Genomic DNA, 20,369 nt, shown 5'->3' with positions numbered 1-20,369 from the left:
AATAGTGGAGTAAATACTCCACAAAATATTTGATCTGTTTCCTTTCTTTATGCCAATTTATAGTTTCAACGTAAGTAAACAAGGGTAGAATTTAAGAAGTAGGAACCATATTATATATTTTGTTTGCAACCGGTAGCTTTCCGGTACGGGCTCCTGTTTTCATCGATTAAAAAAATTAGCATTAGCAGCCCAAGCGAGCATGCTATAGCTTAAATTCAAATACGTTTGCGTTGGCAGACGAACGGTTAATCTGTGACTCTTCAAACTGGGTGATAGTTTTCTCTTTTTTGTGTGTATAATATAGCTAGGCTTGTGTTGTCACAAACCCTGAACGGAGTGTTAGCTACCGTTAGCTAGCAACGTTAATGCCACAATAAGTTATTTAGTAAACGGGGAGGGGGGCTGTTGGTGAAATTAGTCGTTAGTTCCACCCTGTGTAACGATGCGGACGGAACCAGTTTGAAGAAAAAAAAAGAAAAAAAACGGCTACAGTTTACAAAGGGGCTAAGGTTAGGATAGTAGGTTGTATCGGAGGCCAACTGTCGGGATGGCTGCTGCACAACCTGCAAAAGGACCGAGCACTTCGAAAAGTGAAAACGTCGATCTGTACAGTGACCTGTATCCAAGCGATGAGGTAAGTCTGGCTACAACATTTATCAGTCTATTAGTGCTGTGATGCATGCTTTACACCAGGAAACTTTAAGCGCATTTCCTCGACAAGTATCTGACTCCCCCATACGTTCATAAAAATTTTAATAAGCTGATTCGCGTTCATTGGCACAGAAAAACGTTTTTCATTTGATTACCTTATATATTTAATTCATATTTCATACCCAGTTTTATATTAACCCTGTTAGATGGAACCTGGCCGCAGCTGTTGCGCACATCTGATCCAGATATTGGTGCCCAAGGTCTTAAAGGTTATGAAAGCTAATGAAAGCATAGTAATTACAAAAGAACGAGGGCACTTATTAAACTCATGCACATATTTTTTTTATATATGTTATCTGACATATAGCTTCAGTTTCTTTGAAGTGCTGTTCTTCCATATTTGTAGGTGCTGGCATGGCAGTTTTAGTGGTACAGATTATGTGCAGTATCTGATAGAGAAGACAACACTGCATGGGATTTATTTGTTACATTTCTCTCCGTAGGATTTGGATAAAGTTACTGAAGCGAATGAACTCTTTGATGCAGTCTTAACTGGGACTGTTGACGAAGACAAAAAAGTTTCTAGTAAACCAGTTTCCACCAAAAAGGCTTTTGGAGAAGAAGATGATATAAATGATAAGACAGCACAAAACGAAGGAAAACGAGCGAGAAACCTGTCTATATATGTTGGGAATTTTCCCTGGGTAAGTAGAATCCTCTCTGCATTCAAGCTGATAGAACTGATGAAAAGAAAGCATCTTTTATTTTGTTTTAAAAGGCTAAAAGAGTGCAGCTTATTATTTCTGTATATGTATATATGTATGTATATATATATATATATATATATATATATATATATATATATATATATATATATATATATATATACTGATAATTTCTGTATGCAACCTATAGTCACCAGTTGGATGTTTTTTTGCTATCGAGCGTTTAAAAAGAAAAACAACAGATTTTGACCAGTGTTTCAAAGTTTCTCCAAAAACAATAAAACATTAGGTTAGAAATAAGGTTAATGATAGATAAGATCTCGAATCAATTTAGTGAGTCTAATCAAAGTGTATATGGGTGAGCTTCCTTAACAAATATTTAAATAGATCTGTGTTCTGAACTCTGCAGACATATGTAGATAAGACATTACAAAGTGTTGATTAAAATATTGAGAAAATAAAAAAAAATATATATATATATTTGGAATAATTGTGTTAATGTACATAAATGCAGCTAAAGGTTTACTCTGTCTTGTATTATTTTATTGTCAGTTATCCTTTCTTTATAGAATAGTGTAAAATTTCCCCTACAAATTGTCAGAAATTACTTTATCCGTTCTGTCCTCCCATCTCCTCCTCCTTGCAGTGGACATCCGACCACGACCTCAAAAGCCTGGCCCAAAAACTGGGTGTTAAAGACATTGCAGACATCAAATTTGCTGAAAACAAAGCTAATGGCCAGTCAAGAGGGTGAATGTTTAAAAAAATGTACTTTATAAATTATAGAGAAAACATAACAAACGTATTTATGTAAGCTTATGTGAACATATATTTTTCTGATGCAGCATTGACCAACTTGCTGTTTCCTGTGTTACAGCTATGCAGAAGTGGTGGTAGCTTCAGAACAGTCATTAAAAATATTGCTAGAAAAAATGCCACAGTTTTGCATTAATGGGGAAAAGATACAATGTCGCTTTGCAACTCAGCAGAATCTTTCGGTGTTTGAAGGCATTGCAAATAAACGTAAGTTACGCAGGAGCTTAAGAAACACCAAATAATGTATACATAATGCCAGTATGACTTGATTTTGACAGAATATTGTTTTTCGCAGGTATACCCCTACGTGCTCGACTGGGTTCTAGGGATTCCGATTTTGTTGAGAAGACTCAAACGACAACGCCTTCACAAGAAATGAGTGCTCTTCCTTTTCCTCCGCCACTTTTCCCATCACACCCATTCGCAAACATGTTTCCCTCACCTCCCACTCCTTTTCTCGGGCAGCCACCTCCACTGTTCCCACACATGGCACCAATGGTTCCTCCCCTAATCCCACCTCCTGTTTTCCCTCCCCATCCTGGGCAAATCCCTGGTCATTCTCCTCCAGAGCTGCACATAAACCCGCCTTTCTTCAACCTGCCGCAAGACGGGCAGAACAGCATGTCACACACCGAAAAAAAGTGAGTGAGCGCACTTTACCTGCTAATATCCAATGTCACAGAAAATATTCAAGGCCTAAATTATCATACAACAGTGTAAAGAACACCATAAAGTATAGTATAACGTTTAGTTCAATTTTGTGAATAAAGTTCAGTCTAAAACTCGCAACATTGTTTTGGTTTTTCCAGGCAAACATCTTACAGTGAAAATGGAGACTATGAGGAGCAGATGAACAGAAACAGAGCAATTGCCAGCAGTGCAATAACTAAGGCTGTTTCAGGAGCTGCATCTGGTAAGAAAAGATTATCCGATTTAGAAAGAAATGCAAAAATAACTTGAAACTTTATTTGAAAAAATGTATGAGTACATAGCAAACTGCAAATGTTATTTCAGTTTGAAACTCCTTTTTTTGGTAGTGAAATCATTTTTGGAAGGATGTGAATTTTAAAGTTATAGTGGAGGATGTTCTTTTTCCAGGTAGATCATCAAAATAAGTGGTCCTCCTAATTGTCAATCATTCTGGTGATATGTTTACGTAGGGCCTATGTGCTCGTCCCCATTTTCCCTTACTGGTGATGAGTCTGACATAGTGGAAAAGTTGCAAATCTTGTTTTGGAAAGTAAGCTTGTATGAGCGATGCAAACAACTTTTAAACAGAGAGTGCACAAGGGGAAATGGGCTTGTGCGGGCTCTCACTTGCGTTTAATAGGCGTTACCTCTTGAGAAGGGGTAAAAGGGTTGTCCATGTGCATTTTGATATTTAAAGCAGAGAGTGCGGGTCTTCAAAAATGTATGAACATCTTCCACTATACCTTTAAGGTTAAAGCTATAGAGGACAAACTTTTATTTCCAGGTGGATCATCTAAATTAGTGGTGCTATATTGAGGGGAACATTTTTCCACTTTCAATTCCAAATAGTTTTAAGTTTGTTTATTTATGTAGCTATCGCAACGACTATTATCTGAAGCCACTTTACAAAAAACAGAAATTGTTGATTCTGTCCAGTCATGAAGACTGACTCGGATTCAAATATATTCTTATGTTACATCCTAGTAACCAAACAGTATCATTCAAATTAACGCTATTTTATTAATCATAAACCCTCTTCATATCATTGCAGGAGACGTGCATATGGCCATGGAAACGCTAATAACTGCTATTTCCATCATCAAGGAGTCCAGAGTGTATGAAGATGAATACTGTCAAGCTCTTGTCACCTCCCTTAAAGACTGTTTGTTTTCAATCCAAGGGGACTATAGCCCCAAGTCTGTATTTATATTTGTTGTTCTTCCCTATTCAATAACATCTGTTTTGTCCTCCCAATCTTTAGCAACCATTCTATTTCATTTTCCAGGCAAAGCCGACATTCCAGAGAAAAAGACCGCGACAGGGGGCGTGACAGAGACCACGAGCGAGAGAGAGACTACGAGCGTGACAGAGAACGTGACAGAGAGCGTGCCAGGGAGAGGTACAGGGAACGAGATGATGCATATGACAGGAAAAGTGTTGGAGGATCTCGAAGATACAGGGAGCGTACCAGCAGTGAAGAGAGGGACAGGGAGCGCTCGAGAGACCGAGAGCGACACAGAAATCACAGGGACAGATACCACTAAGTCGGTAAGTTTCTCACAATTTAACAACCTACTGGATACATTGGTTGGATTTTTTTCTTGTGTACTGTAGGTTGGACTGTACTTAATGGAGCAATAAATAATATGATGGATAATATTTCAAATTGAAACAACATATAGCACACATACCTCAGCTTTAGTTCTGCTCTTTGCCGAGGGCCTGTACTAAAAGGGAAAGCTGCTGTTAAAGTCGAAAATCATATTTAAATGTGAAATCATTCTTGTTAAAACATGAATATAAATGTACTCTTTATCAGACGATATTGTCCCAAAATTTAGAAAATTTCTATAAAAAAAAAAAAAATCCTGTCTTCAAATCTGTGTTTTTTCCGTTATTTATGTCAGCTTGTACACTTAAATTCGGCCAATAACATATATCAACAGTCATCTGTCAATCAAATTTTTTCGGTCATAGGATCTGATTCATATTTCGCAGGTAATATACCCAACGGTTGAAATAGAGTTCACGGGGATGGACGTCTGTGTGTTCGGCAGGCGTAGAGCTAAAAGAACTGCCAGCATTGCGAGGCAAGGCCTCACACATGTACGGCTGTAAGCCTTCTACACCAAACGAAGCTTCTGCCTCCCTGGCGTCCTCTTCCAGATCATCTTCGTCCCCATTTTTTCTCCCTTTAAATAAAAAATGTATGACAGAGGAGACTTATCCACGACCTCCGACACAAAACTCTCCTCCTCTTACATATTTCTGCTGTCCATGGCGTTCCTTGACAGTGTTGTGACAATCACACTTAGTGTATAGGGATTGCTGAAGAGTCAATGAGTCGATGCAATCAACTACCGGTAGTTTTCCTTAGAAAACTTTGAATCAATTTGACTGTATGATCTGGTGAACTGTAAAGTGCCTTGAGATGACATGTGTTGTTAATTGGAGCTATATAAATAAACAGAAGTGAATTGAATTAATAATCTAGATGGACTGTATACAATAAAGTTCTATGGCTAATACACTGAGTGTATTTGTAATTCTCAACAAATGTTTTTGCCAGGTTACCCTCTGTGAAATTCAAGTCAGCCAGGTAATTTTGAAGCTTCATATACAAAAATAACTTTGAGCTTGTAAAGGCTATCATGCTATACCTTGAGCAGAATCATACAAAACTTTTTATTTTGCTCAATGCATCTTTGAGTAATCATACATTTTTCTCTCGGGGGCAGCAACCCTTCCCAAACCTGAAAAACTGATTAGCAAAGACAGGTCTAAGTAGAGCTGTTATTATACACCGCCTCAAGGAAGCACCTATATTGAATGCGGCATGTAAACAGCAAATCCATGTCCTCTGATTGTGACCAAGGAGTTTTGAGGCAGGGCAAGATCATTTTTACTCGGCTTATAGGAAGTGGCCTTTTTCGGACAGCACAGTGACAGCAACCTTTTCTCTTTTTTAATGTTGTCTTAAATGGCAGCAATGGATATTCTCTGGCTCCATCTGAATTCATCAGTTTATTGATCCTGCGTCTCCTTTTACCTTCCATGACAATAACAGTAAGAACACTACTGTGCGAAAGAACGGAACTCTGGACTGCTGTGCCATATCCAGAAAGGCTTCAACTTAATGTCATAATGCGACAGAAATACAGATGAATTATGATTGTCAAAACTGATTTTAAAAACAAGCTAGGCAAATGTAAATAGCTGAAGAACACTTCTAAAAAAACCCAAAACATATGGTGTGCACATTTGCATGTCGCATATAGTACTCAAGAAAATAATGTATTTTTGTTCAACTCTGTGGGGTGGGCTATGCTTACACATTTTTTTTATTCAAAGGACTGTGGGTAGAAATATAGCTTCAATGCACCATGTAGGAACATTTGAAGGTCCCTATGCTAAATGAGGGGGGCATTCTGCTTCCTTTTCCTAGCTCCTTCTTTACTGCAAGCATTATTAAGACAGCAATTATCATGGTGACAGCTTGTGTACTCTCGGATTGCACTATTCCGATAAACCCATACACTATGTTCAGCCCTCCCTGAGACGAGTATACAGCCCCCACACAGGGAGAGGGATTATCACAAAGAAGAAAAATATCTTTATTTCAAGTTGGGGGGGTGGGGGGGAGAGAACAACAAATAATTAGTAGGTTGATCTTTTGTTTGTGAGGATACATTTTTTTTTAATCTGGAAATTTGTTATAGCTGTTCATCACCTGTAAGATATATCTACTCATAACTGATTAACTATCTCTCTGTGAGACCACTAGTCGCAAACATTTAGTGTTATATTTTCATTGTTTGAGAAACCAGACTGCTTTACTAGCAAGTTTCACAGCTTGAATTTGTTGCCTTTTAAATAGTCATCCCAGAGGGGAGGACTGACATAAAAGCTAATTTTTGAAAGTAATGCATTTTTCTTTTATTAAAACATAAGGGAGAAAAAAGCATCAATCAGGTTTGACCAGTTTGAATCTAATCTCTAATCAGAAATTTTATTTTTTTTAGCTATTACCAGTCCAACATATAATCCATAAATGCATACTCTGTATTGCCAAAGACAATATTTCAAACATAAGCATGATATATAGTACCTTTCATGTAGACAAACTGAAAATCCTTATCAAGATGGTGTATGTAGAGGTTTGCATAAATTAAGGAAATGCTGGCATACAGCCTGAAACTATTTTTAAGCTTAACTTTTTTCCACTCCATATTAGAAATGTAACACTGACTTTTCAATGTTTTCTCCATCCCATCTCTTTTTTAGGGTGATGTTGACCGAACCAGAAAGGCATTTCGAATTTTGCACCAAGCTGTATAATAATCATAAGGAATCTTAACTTCAAAGTGTGAAATGTTTTTTTGTTTTTTTTTCGTGCCTCTAATACATTCGTTGTAAAAGTTAAAAATGGCCTGTACATTGTTTTGTACAATAGGGACATTTGCATGAATGGACATGTGTTAATAACTTGTAAAAGTTTTCCTTCCTGTTTTGTATAAACTACAAACTGAAAAACAAAATCCTTCAAAGACTTTTTGTCACAATCTTTAATTAAAGTACCTAAATTACTTGTGTGCATTTTTTTCTGTATATCAGACACTAACCATAAAGCACCATTGGGTTTAATCATCCTCTATTTTAAACATTTGTGATTTATAACTTTGTAGATGATGTACATCTTTTAATTGATGGCTTAATGATGAGTAAATATCAGACTGGAGTTCAAAGGCTAGTTAAGATAGGCACAAAAAATATATATGCTTAAAGAATTTTATTTAGAAAATATTCCAAGTCCTATTCAGGGTTTTTGCTCCTAATCTTGACGGCCCAAAGTCCATAAAGCCATTTTAGGTTATTTCTCAAGAGGAGCATAATTTAGCAACTTCTCAATGAGATCCACGTGAGACAGGAGCATCCTTCGACAACAATACCGCTTCAGGCCCAGGGCATCAAGGGCATCACTACAAAGGAAAGAGGGGAAATTACATCAGTGACACCTAATAAATATGGAGAGTAAATCAAACATCTCATATCACATTGTATTTATTCCAACAAATTGTGCCGAACAAAAATAATATAATTCAAAGATGTATTGCAGATAGAAATACATCGAAATCTTACCCTTCTGTGTATTCTGCTTGAAGTAAGCCGAGGTAAGCTTCCCATTTGTTGCCCACAATCTTCCCACAAGTGAAGCACCTCACCGGGATAATCATTGTTGATTGCCTGCAGAGGATCAACATCACGCTATTCATACGAGTACGTAACGGTGGACAACATCAATACATTTAGCTGAAAGAGCATTCACAAAATAGGTGGGTTAATGTTTCTTGTTCACCATGATAAAAGGAACAGTGAGGATAAACATTTGGAAAATATTTATTCATGTAAGAATTAACAGGGTAACATCTGTGTAGAATTTTAAAGGACACCTTCTGTACTTTGAGAGAAAAAAACCTTCTTGGCAACAACCAGGTATGTTCCCAATCAATATCTGAATAAAGATTATTCCAAAAGAAGATTGATGCAGGTTTGCTAATAGTATTCCTCTGGATGATTTCTCTGTGTTTATTTCCAGTTTTAATGCTAAGGAACGGATCTGATTTACCATAAATAACTCTGGAAATCGGGGATATTGGACATGGACGCTACCTGAGGTTGAAATAAGACATTTCAAACCTGCCGGAAACGCAAATTCTTTAGGCGTCACAGAGAAGTTATATTTATAAAGAAATTCACCATAATTAAACAGTTGACTATTCTGATTAAATAATTGTTTTACAAATAGATTATCCACCCAGTTCATAAGAAATAGGGATTTATGCTTGAAACATATATTTTGGTTACTCCAAATACAGCAGTTATGAGGGGAAAGGTTACGTTTATAAGCTAATGTCCAGGATAAAGGTTGTTTATGGAAGCCAGATAATTTAACAGGGACCTTTTCTAACTTGTAGTTACATCTTAATAAAAAGACTAGGCCTTCCAAGGATTTAAAGACTTGTTTAGGAATCCAATGCCACATTGAGTTTTTAAATATCATTAAATCCACCAAACTTTGAAGGTAGAATGCAGGGTATTGAATTACAGAACGTTGAAACCACATTAACTTAACTCTATAGATCATAACATTTTTCTTAGTTTGATGAGGCCTTTTTCCCCGAGACGAATGAATCCCTGCGACTCAAAAAAAAGTGAAGCGACATCACAGCTTGTTGCTAACTTATCTTGCTAACAGCAGCTACACCTGCAGTAACAATACGTTAAATTTACATAGCTAGGGTTTTAAATTCCTCCTGGAATCCCCCCCACCAGCCCTCCAAAAAAAAAAAAATAATAATGTTTTGAAGGTTTCATGAAATAATTTATACTGGTAAAGCTTCATCCATTGAGCTAAGGTTAGCATCACCACGAGCACATCTTTTGTAACATTGCCGTATGGTATCAATTACTTGAAAAACAAGTCTTTCCACGGCCAATTTACACGGACAAACTTGCAACTCACCGTCACCAAAAGTGACCCGTATTATAACCAGGAATCGCTAATGGAATATGTCACCCGGAGAAAGCTAGCTCTCCTCTCGTTACCACCTGGATGGATGGATGGACGGTCGACGAACAACTTCCGGTTCAGATTCTTCCAAAATAAAAGAGGGAATGTTCATCAGTAACGAAAACCGGAGAGATTTCCACAGTAATGAGAAATGTAAATCTGTTTTCAATGTAATTTTTAATTATTTATTTTTTTTGTGCGAACTATAAATGTATTTACCCAAACTAGCTAATTACATTCTTATGTGTATATTTTACATTTTCATTTTATCCTTTTTTTTTTTAATAGTGATCTTTTCTTATTGAGTTTCAGCTTCATAACACGTGATTACTAGCTGTAATCACGTGTAATGCAGCTATCAAAGTGCTCCACTTTTAAATTCTTTCAAAGTTTGATCCCACCCTATATGAGACAAGCGTAAGCATTTCAGAAATTCAGGGTTGTCAACTCTCACCCATTGGGAGTGAGACTCACCCATCTCAGTGTCTTCACACGCTCTCACTCTATATTCCCAATGTCTCACACTAGAAAATGACAGACATTAAAACTCAACTCTGTTCCACTTATTTAAGTATAAAAATACCATGGTGATCAAAATCCATTCTGCGTTGATTTTGGAGGCTACCTCAAAATTACCATTGGCATTAATTCAAGCCAATGCTTTCAATATTTTTATGCCCCCACTTACTAACTTAACAACACAAGATGTTAATCCGCATCCAGTTGCATCCATGGCTGAGAAGAGATCAAACAAAGCGGTGCCCAGCAAAAGGTGTTTTTTGTAGCCCAGTGTAACTTTTGATTTTTACCACATTTTAAATACTTCATCTATTTTCTTAACTCAATCCAACCCAACATGAACTAGAAGTCCTTACAGAAGATGAAGAAAAAAGCAATGACCACTTTGTCTGGTTCACTGTCTTTAATAATGTTGGTTTTAGAAGTCTTTTCTTTTACACTTCGATGGTTAAAAGCAGAGGGGAGTGTGCATAAGGAAGATATGTCTAAAAATATAAAAAATATATAGATCATATCCATCATTATCATCATCACAGTCACCTTGATAAATATCATCACTATTATAGCCATCAGTAACATCATACATTATTACATCATCTATGTAATTTTATATGCTACAGCACATATGCTAAATGAGGACTCCTACCTGAATTATTGCATTTATACGCTTTTGAAATTATGAAAATAGGAATATTCTTTTCTAGTTTTTTTTTTAAATACACTGTATTATACAATGTAAAGTGTCATTTGTTTTTTGTTTTTTTTGGTTTTTTTTCGGCACACTATTTTTTTGATCGTAGTAGGGAAGTTGTGGCGAGTGTTGAATGTGTATAGATAACTTTTTGGTCTAAACAGTTTAATATTTGTTTTAACTAAACACTAAAAGTGTGTGTGTAAGAACTAACCTTCTACCTACAGGTCAGAGTCAACTAGATGAGTTATACGATGCAAGCAGAAATTTCTGTGAACAGCTGTACATATGAGTTTAAGCAGTAAAAAATGTACGTTTTTTTCCTCCCCCCTTTTAAATGAATGACAGCAAATATACACATTGCTTTCATGCTCCTGTAAATATATAATGTTTTTATATCATTAATGTTGTTTGTGCATCCGAGAACGTGAGAAGAGCAGAGGAAAAATAAAAACAACTCTGATATTTTGACAGTAGCCTTTTGGCCCATTGTAACCCTTATGTAATATAGTGTCAGAAGTTCGATGTAAACAGAGGTAAATATCAGAACTGTTTGTGTTGACACATGTGAAAGGTTATAGATTTTTTTAGATTATTTGACAAGATCCAAAACCCTTTGTATTTCCTTTTTTCATCCGTGTCATGCTGGTATGTTCTAATGTTTGCTAGCTTGGAATTAAAAAAAATCCCAGCCCATTAAGATCATGAATTCCAAAAGTGAATTAGCCAAAATATATGGGTTTGATTTTAATTAAAACCGAATAATGTCTTTATCTCGTATTATTTTGCCTCCCACATACTGCTGTTAAATGCATTTTGCTTGTTTTAAGTCTTTATGCAGTAGTCTTCTGTTTCCAAACCCATAATCGCTCATCAAAGGTCACTCTTCGTTAGATCACAGACCCATGCCTATTCTTCTTTATTCTGAAACACTAAGGCGTTTCCTTGGCCAAAATATGCAGCTCACTCACATTAAAAAGCTTTATCCTCCTTCCACTAACTCATTTACTCCAATAAGGAAATAAAAACTTAAAACTCAGGGTCCTGGGACATAATTGATACAGAGAATACATTTTTTCAGGACTTTTAAGCAAAATAAACTAAGAATTAATAAACAATGAAACTCTATGCCCATTTTTTGTACAAGCTGCAAAAAGTATTAGATTAAATTACATTTAGATGATTCTGGAGGTTATGCTATGCTGTGCATTTTTTAATGTTCTAAATACATTTGATATGCAGTATTGTAGCAACTTCATGCGTACATCTATTATAATTATGTTCCATATAAAGCCTTGATCAAACATTACATAGGTTGATGCATTACACATTAAAGCAGGCCAAAAGAAAAATCTGAACAGGACAACAAAAGATAAAAAAAAGCACAGACTGCTGTGTCTCCCCATTGCTGATCAAACCAAAAAAAGTCTGTGAACCAGTCAACAATATTCTTATTTTAGATTGGTTTTAATTTCTCCTTGCCAGCAGCAGTGCTCCCAGCAAAATAGCTCCGGCAGCGATAACGGCACCACCAATAAGAAAGGGTTTCAGGTGTTCCAGAGAGTCTCTACCAGAGGCCTTGTCACCTGCTGCTGCTGCTGCTGCTGACTCAGCATCTGCTGCCCCATCCTGGGATGGAGGTTGATTCTCGGGCTCAGGGGCCGCAGGGGCCGGGTCCGCCTTGCGCGGTGGTGCTGGCTCCTTCTTCTCTGCTTTGGATGTGGCCTTGGGCGCTGAAGCCCCAGCCTTGGCTTTGGCCTCCATGTATTCAGGAACACAGGTGTGGTCTGGTCAGAAATAGTCTTTAGAAGGTGTTGCTATACCGATGAGAAACAGCAAACAGACAAATTAACCTTCTAGATTGCCCCCTGTTACCATTATATGTGCTCTGCTGTGAACTGAGAATGAAAGGCCCTGAAAGCAAAGTATAACGTGGTGAAGCCTGAAATATGACCTTGGGGGGGAAAAAATGGCATTGATGGAAGTACCCTATTTCCCATAAGAACAGGAAAATGTTTATTAAGGTCACAGCTGCGGTGACATAACCTCCCACTGTAGAAATAATCACAATCACAGCAGCTTCCTGTGTTAAGCTTTTTCTTTTCTTTTTTCTTTAGTTAAAAGGATCAACCATGTAATTCAGTAATGGATGCAGGAGTAATACTGCTAAAATTCTTTTCACTTTTTTGAACCTTTTTGTTGTTGATTCTGAAAAAGGAACAGGTAGATGCAAACGTAAAACGTTTCATATATTTGTCTGCCTTGTCCACGGTCTGACTGCAAAACCTCATGAGTCATATGTGCTATAAATGGATGCCAAGATGGAGGAGAGATTGCAGCAGTTTAAGAAATAAATAAAAAATGAAACGAGGTATATAAAAAGATATAAATATGGTTAAGAGAGAATGCATCACAGCAGTTTGAATGACAAAAAATGCAAGCTGCAGCATCCTAACAAAAATGTTTGAATCCAGCTGTGTTTCGTTTTAGGATAAAAAAGATTGCTGCTTACCTTACAAACAGTTGGGTAGAAATTATCTGAATAATTGGACGGAGGAGAAGGAACAGCTTTGGAAGTGAAGATGTCCTTAGTATAGGAAAATGAGCGACAGCAGAGAGATGGAGGACACTGAGAGCAGGAGGGAGGGGAACAAGAAGAGAGCAGGATAGACTGGGATGTACCATCTGCTTGCTTGAAAAAAAGGGGGGGAGTACATGGATTTTCTCACAAAAACTTTCTGGCAATATGGAGCAAATTAAAATATGGAGAAAATTAAATAAAGTTATATATCTGTCAAAATTGTAAATAATCAAAGCAGCAACAGTATATTTTCTATACTGGGTAAATGTACACTTATCATTAATGATAACTAACAATATTATGTATATATATATATATGTATATATACACACGCACACACACACACACATAACTATATATACATATATATATATATATATATATATATATATATATATATATATATATATATATATATATATATATATATATATGTATGTATGTGTATAATATACACATACATGTATATGTACATATATATAAATATATATACACACATATATATAAATATTAATATATATATACACACACACACATATATGTATATATGTATATATATATGTATATATATATATATATGTGTGTGTGTGTGTGTGTTTGTGTGTGTATATATCCCCATACATATACACATACACACACATATATATGTATGTAAATTGTACAATTGTATGTAATTGTAAGATTGTGTTGTAATTTGTTGGCTATTATTTTCTTATGGGTGAACTGATAAGTAATCTCTCTATTCTGTTCAGACATTTTGGTGTAATTGTTTATTTTTTGTTTGTTTGTTATTTATTCACCCAAGCCCGATGCAACCCATCAGGTGCAAGAAAATGTTTTGCCTAGACCTGGGGTTTATAGCAATTTTCACATAACAACAACTAATATACATTTCCCAAAAGGTAATAAAAAAAAACATTTCTGAGATTAATGTAGGGTTATTTTTCATTTATTTTAACGTAATTGTTCGTTTTATGTCCTCCAAGTATGCCTGCATCGCTATGTCGTCCCTATGGCAACGAGAAAAAACGCCAGAAAACACTGCGATAGATCGTGCGCATGCGCATAACTTTGAGGGGTTGTTCCACTATGCTGTTGTTTCTGCTAAAAATTTTTAACATTTTTTGAATAGTTGTCTCTAGGAAAGACATTTTTCTCTGACAGAGACAAAAAAGCAAACAAATAATTGACGCCGTGTCGGATCACCGGCGGCTCTTCTTTGATGACGTCAGAGAGGGGAGCGGCAACCTGTGAGCTCACAGTGAACCAGCTGGCGGCTCCATGGATCCACAAACCACTGGTGGCGCCATTTCTCCGCAAGATTCCCAAAGTGGCCACAGCATACTGTGTACAAAGCCATTAGAAGAACGTAAAAGGAGCCATTCACGGCGTTTGCGCAGGAAGCGGAATAGCGAGTTATGGCGCATATTTCGATGGGAAACGTCTCCTGGGATGGGCTTAATTATCGGAATAAGGGTGCCCGCGTTTAGTCCGCGGTAGGATTCGGGAGTTGTCCGGCTGATGGCACACTAAACCAGTAAACTACACCGTAAAACCCCGGAGAAGAACTCATCCTGGTCATAAAATCGCAAAGGGATTTTCTATCTCCCATCAGGAGGAATCATCACGCAGCGTCCTGACGAAAGGGAATGGAAAACGATGTAAGGAGCCGCAGTGGAAGACGTGTTGCAGATCAGGTGGAGAACAGAGCTGTCAGCTTCTAGCGCTTTGGACACCACCGACTAATTAATCTGGCTGCTCGATGGTATGTGTCGGCTTTACCTGACAGCCGGCAGATAGCAGAGGACTCTCCGGAGCTTTAATGCGTTAGGAGTCCATTCATGTCTCGGTTGTTGCAATGACGTCTGAATGGTTTTCTTACATCGAGCGCTGAGACATTTCGACATTAATCCGCCCGATCGGTGATCCCGTGTCGGGAAGAGACTGACGGAGGGATATGGGAAAGGGAGCGGAACCGATGCAGTGGGTCTCTGCTAGGCATCGTCAAAACACAGGTGAGCAGCAGCAAAGATGACTTTGATTGGTGATCCGCTCCATGGCTGTTTGAGGCACATTTCTGTGCACATCTGGATGCTTTGCTGATTGGATCAGAATAAACACCGTTTCGCACTAATCAACTTGTTGGATTTGCATTGTGAGGGCTCGCCAGTGTTCCCCAGAGCTGCAGCTTTTTGTTAGATTTTGCAAGTTGTAGTAGACGCTGACACATCGGCTAAACAACTTTTGCTTTTACCATTTTAAAAGTTATCTTTTAGTATTCATTCTTTAAGTCTGTCCAGAAATGCTCCCCCTTTATCTGATCCTACTGAAAAAACTGAAAGAATATTTTAGAATATTTTATTTCAGTTTAATATAGGAAAAAGGTCAGAAATCTGAGATTAAAGTCAGAATTCTGAGAAAAAGGTCGAATTCTGGGAAAAAGGTCAGAAATCTGAAATTAAAGCCAGAAATCTGAGATTAAAGTCAGAAATCTGAGGTTAAAGTCAGAAATCTGAGAAAAAAAGTCAGAAGTCTGAGATTAAAGTCAGAATTCTGAGAAAAAAAAGTCAAAAATCTGAGAAAAAAAGTCAGAAATCTGAGAAAAAAAGTCAAAAATCTGATATTAAAGTCAGAAGTCTGAGATTAAAGTCAGAAATTTGAGAAAAAGTCAGAAATTTTAGAAAAAAAGTCAGAAATTTGAGATTAAATTCTGCCATTTTTCCCCAATATTAAACTGAAATAAAATTTAAAAATCAGTTAACTTTTTTATTTTTTCATTGGCCATAATCCTCTTCCATATATCTCTGCAGGGATGCAGGTTTGAATTTGCTAAACTAGATGAAAGTAAAATAAATAAACTTTGCTGGTTTAATGATGATTATCTTGTAGGTGCTTTATTTTTTGTTTAATTTAAAAAATATATATATGCCTTTTAGGAAGCAAGCAATGCTTTTTTTTTTAACTGTTAAAATTCTTTGAATAAAAACAAAAAAACTGGAGCTATCCTTTTTGATCCCAAAGTAACCCAGATATTTGCCCCTGCTAGAGATTCTGGATTTGTCCATCTTTTAATTAATTATGTTTACTCGGGTCTGCATGAATCTGCATCAACCTCAATATACAGTCAGCATAAAGAGTCCTGGTAATATTTTGGTTGTGAAAACATGCTTTTGGTGTAATTTTGCACCCTCATTGGCATACAAATTAAGCACACTATTTGCATGTTATCAGTGAAAGGTTGGGTGCAAAAATGTTGGTCATTGTTACTCATTACTCTTAGTCTGGGATGTGACCTTACCCAGGTAGAACTGATGTCAGCAGCTCTATCCAGACCATGGGTGTTATAGCTTTGGCACATTGTGCACTTAATATTTTTTTATTAGTGGAAATGAAAATAAATCATGAAATAATTTTTTTTTCATCAAGAAAGTTATTATACAGTACTAAATACATTAATAGTGCATACAAAATCTGCATCATCATCTGTGCAGTGCAGAATCATGATTTGTCTTTAGTTTTGTGTCAGTCAGTCATATGACTTAAAAGATTTTTGGGGGGACAACAAATTTGAAGAGGGCGGACAGATAAAAATGCGTTAAAATTGGACAGTTATAGTTTGTTTACAATTGACCCTTCAGTCTCACAGACTGGTGTGTTTATCAGGTAATATTTGATCTAGGTTACTGTTGATGCCCCCATCGGAGTCTTCTGAAGTTTCTCACAATGCAAGTTGGGCTAAATTGTGTTTAATGCACTGGAAGAATCAAAGAGCTTGATCCTCTCAGTGCTGTCTACCCTGTCTAAATAATAGTGGGTTTGTTTAAGCAGGTGTATGATGGTATCTTCAACTCCACTGCAATAAGCAAACTACAGTGAGTCCTGATTACTGCTTGTTTGCTGAGGTGAATAGATAGATACCTCTCTAGGACCTTCACAATGTTAGGGCAACAGGTGCAGAGTCATTGAGTACTGCTGAATGAGATTTCTTTGGTACTGGAAAAAGGCAGAAGGTCTTCCACATCACTGGAACTGTCTCCTGGGTCAAGCTATGGTTGAAGATGTAGTACCGAATCCAACAGAGCTGCTCTACATAGACCTTCAACAGTTTTTGGTCAACAGAAGGTGAGATGTTGCTTAAACTGTGGTCAGGAGAGAAGGATGCCAAGCTTGATCCTAAACTAAACCAATTGGAGAATGTATGCACTTCGTTGGCTCTGTCCAGATTCCCATCTGCCTGACCCTCCCTCTGCTTGGAGCCTGTGATCTTCATCCCTGACCACATATATCTGATGTTGTTCTGCTGGACCTCCAGTCTCTTCCTGCAACCCTCCCTGCTTTAGTGTTATTTTCATCTTGATCTAGTCTCTTATGAGGCGGAACCTCCTTAGACAAATAGAGATGTTGACTGTATGCAATGATCTGGATTTCCAGTTGCTAACCTGAAAATGGCTAGCAAATCAGAATTAACAAAATTGCATGTAAAATCTAGACTTTTTAAAATGTTTTATCATCTGTCTCAATAGATAGACAGAAACATGCATGATATAGCTGTCTGCAAAAGGGAGACAGGTACTACCTGTAACAGTTTTTCATCAGACTGGTTCAAGAAAAATACTCACTGAACATTATATCCCAATATTTCAGGGCATGTAGTGCAGAAACGATAAACGTCTCACTGAAAACCGTTAAATGGTCACTGGTGTTTGGGCTGTGTACCTTTCACTGCATACATTCAGAGCCTCGTTACACAAGCACTTCTCTAAAAGTCCAACTTATCTCTAACCGAAAAGCACACTTCACAACAACACCTTAACCCAGCAGCTAACTGTGCTGCTAAACACATCAGATAACACATCTGGTCATATTTTGCACTGTTATAGTAACAATTTCCTTGTAACTTTCAGTTTGCGGACTAAATATTTGATTTATTATTGATTTCACTTTTTAAATCCAATTCTTATTAAAATATGGTTTGCTGATGTCTGTCAGACTTTACATTGTTGTGTGGTTTACACTGGAAGCAACATTAGTCAAAGTCATCTTGCACTGTTGCATCATAAGAAAGCTATGGCTGCAACTAACGATTAATCTGTTGGTTATTTTTTCATTTAATAATTGGATAGCAAAAGGTTCCTTATATAAGATTGTTCGCAGAATTTAACCAGGTGAAACTGAAAAGTTTCCACTCGAGGAGTTTTGGATGAAACATATTGGCAGAAGAAAATGTTTATATATATCGTTTACAATACGATTTTGATGTATTTACTGCTCTAACTGGGTCCCTCTGTCAACTAAAGGCATGTTTTTAAGTCTGTATACTTCATTTAACGATTAATCGATTACTAAATTAGTTGATGATTATTCCAATGATCGATTAATCTGCTTAATTGTTTCAGCCCTAAATACCTTTTATTTATCAAATTAATTCAAAGTATGACTTAATTTCTGCATCTGCTTGGGGCTTTCTTTAAATACCCTGAAAGCCCTGATGCCTTGTTGCTTTTCCTTAATTTAATCTGTTGTAACTGGAGCCCAAGCCTGAGTTTTTGTCTTCTCATCTAACTTAAGATTGATCCTGCTCAAAAGATGCGTTAACTGAGAGTAGATGTCTATAAGGTGTGTATCAGTAAAGTGGGTATAATATTTTTTTTTTAGACGAGGTCAGAAAGGACAGGTTTTGGGTAACTAAATAGAACTATTACATCGCAGCTGATTGCATTAGCTGTAATTGGCTGTGCTGCAATCAGTGCTTTAAACAGCGGTTATTTAAAATTTCAATAAATTAAATTGTAAATTACAATATTTGTACTAAGATCAGTTTTCCCGTCAGTCATTGCTTTATAGGTTTTCTAGCAGGATTTTTTCTATATCTTAAATGGCTTTGATGGGAATATCCTATGCCTTAGGTTGTTTATGATGAGGGGATTGTGCTAATATGAAGTCAAAATTCTGCCAAAAGTGAACACTGATTATAAATAATGATACGAGCTGTTTTATTTTACTTAAACATTCATTTAAAAATGCAATTGATTACATTATTATTTACAACAGGTTAATATCTCTATATAATTAAGCATTTAAAATTAGTTGCTGAAAAATCTCAATCTTATTAAAATTACTTCTTCTTTTTTTTTTTATAAAGTTGGATATGTTTTCAAGTAATTTGCCGTTGGTAACCATGATGCCCTGCGCTGCTTAAGGTAAACATTAAACATAAAAGTAAACATTCCTTAAGCTGTAAACAGCTTAAGGAGAGCACAGGAGGTTGTCCTCACATGTAGGACACACTCAGAACTTGATTGGAAGTTGTCTTTGTCTCCCTCCTAGCAGCTTTCCTGACTGGTTTTCAGATCTGTGTTTTCATTAGTTTTGGAAAAGGTCAGAATTGTTTTGTTTCTTTCCTGTTTCCATATTTTCTTTCTACTTTGCTCTCTGTACTCATCCATCATGCATTTATAAATAATACTGTGGACCTAAGAAGGTTTTCTAACACATTGTGCATTCATTTTTTTGGGGGGACATCTTTGCCAACTTTGATTTGAGATCGAAAACTCCATTGACTTGGACATTTTTAATAACTGTGTTATATATACCTTATTAACCTAAAGTTAATTTACACCATACCTCTAAACTGACTCTCTAACATTAAAAATAGGGATCTACCACATTATGACCAGCCTGTTGGTCCTCAGGTTAGTAAATATACAAAAAACTGTCCTAATTCGGTAACATAAGAAAACAAACACAAAACCAAGTCAATCAACCTCTCAACACTTGAACAAAGAAAAATCATCAAATTAAACTTTGCTATAAAATCCTTTAAATACTTCCCAAATGGGTCATGTATTTAATGCACTTCTACCACACCCCCTGGAATTATACTGCCCCTCTGCTTTGGGAACCACTGGGCTGGAGGGACAAAGTTGTTTTTAAAGGTTGTTTGGAGACTCGCCTTTAGTTGCTAATTGGCAGTCAGCTTACTAAGAAAAGGCTACTTCAGTTTTCCTACACTTAAAAAAAAAACATACTTTTCAATCTCCGATCTGATTTTTATTTTTTTTATGTCACACTGACTGCATAGAGAGGCTCCATCTAGGCAGGACGAGCAGATTTAAGCACCAGCAC

At 36.7% G+C, this 20,369-nt stretch overlaps 4 protein-coding genes across 6 annotated transcripts in view; 2 read left to right on the top strand and 2 right to left on the bottom strand.

The window, feature by feature from the left end:
• Positions 1-119: 119 nt before the first annotated feature.
• LOC119782704 (cleavage and polyadenylation specificity factor subunit 7-like) lies at positions 120-7,468 on the top strand. Its single transcript, XM_038283789.1, has 9 exons — positions 120-634; positions 1,155-1,355; positions 2,023-2,126; positions 2,254-2,399; positions 2,488-2,833; positions 3,002-3,105; positions 3,934-4,078; positions 4,168-4,430; positions 7,167-7,468. Exons 1-8 carry the CDS (start codon positions 548-550, stop codon positions 4,424-4,426), a joined length of 1,392 nt encoding a protein of 463 aa, XP_038139717.1. The 5' UTR covers positions 120-547; the 3' UTR covers positions 4,427-4,430; positions 7,167-7,468.
• A 188-nt stretch (positions 7,469-7,656) lies between these two features.
• Positions 7,657-9,557, bottom strand: polr2l (RNA polymerase II, I and III subunit L). Its single transcript, XM_038283791.1, has 3 exons — positions 9,406-9,557; positions 8,022-8,126; positions 7,657-7,861 (listed from the first exon to the last, which is right to left on the bottom strand). Exons 2-3 carry the CDS (start codon positions 8,114-8,116, stop codon positions 7,753-7,755), a joined length of 204 nt encoding a protein of 67 aa, XP_038139719.1. The 5' UTR covers positions 8,117-8,126; positions 9,406-9,557; the 3' UTR covers positions 7,657-7,752.
• An 803-nt stretch (positions 9,558-10,360) lies between these two features.
• On the bottom strand, positions 10,361-17,514 carry LOC119782748. Its single transcript, XM_038283863.1, has 4 exons — positions 17,239-17,514; positions 14,451-14,588; positions 13,176-13,355; positions 10,361-12,480 (listed from the first exon to the last, which is right to left on the bottom strand). Exons 1-4 carry the CDS (start codon positions 17,512-17,514, stop codon positions 12,211-12,213), a joined length of 864 nt encoding a protein of 287 aa, XP_038139791.1. The 3' UTR covers positions 10,361-12,210.
• dagla (diacylglycerol lipase, alpha) overlaps positions 14,496-20,369 on the top strand; it is a 43,810-nt gene continuing 37,936 nt past the window's right edge. For 2 of the 3 annotated variants that reach the window (XM_038283756.1, XM_038283754.1), the window contains exon 1: positions 14,496-15,259. The gene's annotated coding sequence lies outside the window, so the exon portion shown is untranslated. The remainder of the gene's footprint in view (positions 15,260-20,369) is intronic. The other variant, XM_038283755.1, reaches the window with a different exon arrangement.

Source organism: Cyprinodon tularosa, unplaced genomic scaffold (genome assembly GCF_016077235.1).
Source record: "Cyprinodon tularosa strain WSP-4 unplaced genomic scaffold, ASM1607723v1 ctg197, whole genome shotgun sequence".
NCBI classification, from domain to species: Eukaryota; Metazoa; Chordata; class Actinopteri; order Cyprinodontiformes; family Cyprinodontidae; genus Cyprinodon; species Cyprinodon tularosa.
This window is presented reverse-complemented; position numbering and strand designations above follow the sequence as displayed.

Coding starts and splice junctions, on each gene's coding strand:
- LOC119782704 (XM_038283789.1), top strand. CDS start 548: ATGGCTGCTGCACAACCTGCAAAAGGACCGAGCACTTCGAAAAGTGAA. Junction 2,834..3,001: donor ATGTCACACACCGAAAAAAA/GTGAGTGAGCGC, acceptor TGGTTTTTCCAG/GCAAACATCTTACAGTGAAA. Junction 4,079..4,167: donor CAAGGGGACTATAGCCCCAA/GTCTGTATTTAT, acceptor TTCATTTTCCAG/GCAAAGCCGACATTCCAGAG.
- polr2l (XM_038283791.1), bottom strand. CDS start 8,116: ATGATTATCCCGGTGAGGTGCTTCACTTGTGGGAAGATTGTGGGCAAC. Junction 7,862..8,021: donor CAAGCAGAATACACAGAAGG/GTAAGATTTCGA, acceptor TTTCCTTTGTAG/TGATGCCCTTGATGCCCTGG.
- LOC119782748 (XM_038283863.1), bottom strand. CDS start 17,514: ATGAAGATCACAGGCTCCAAGCAGAGGGAGGGTCAGGCAGATGGGAAT. Junction 14,589..17,238: donor AGACCTTCTGCCTTTTTCCA/GTACCAAAGAAA, acceptor CTTTGTACACAG/TATGCTGTGGCCACTTTGGG. Junction 12,481..13,175: donor TCTACCCAACTGTTTGTAAG/GTAAGCAGCAAT, acceptor TCATCGGTATAG/CAACACCTTCTAAAGACTAT.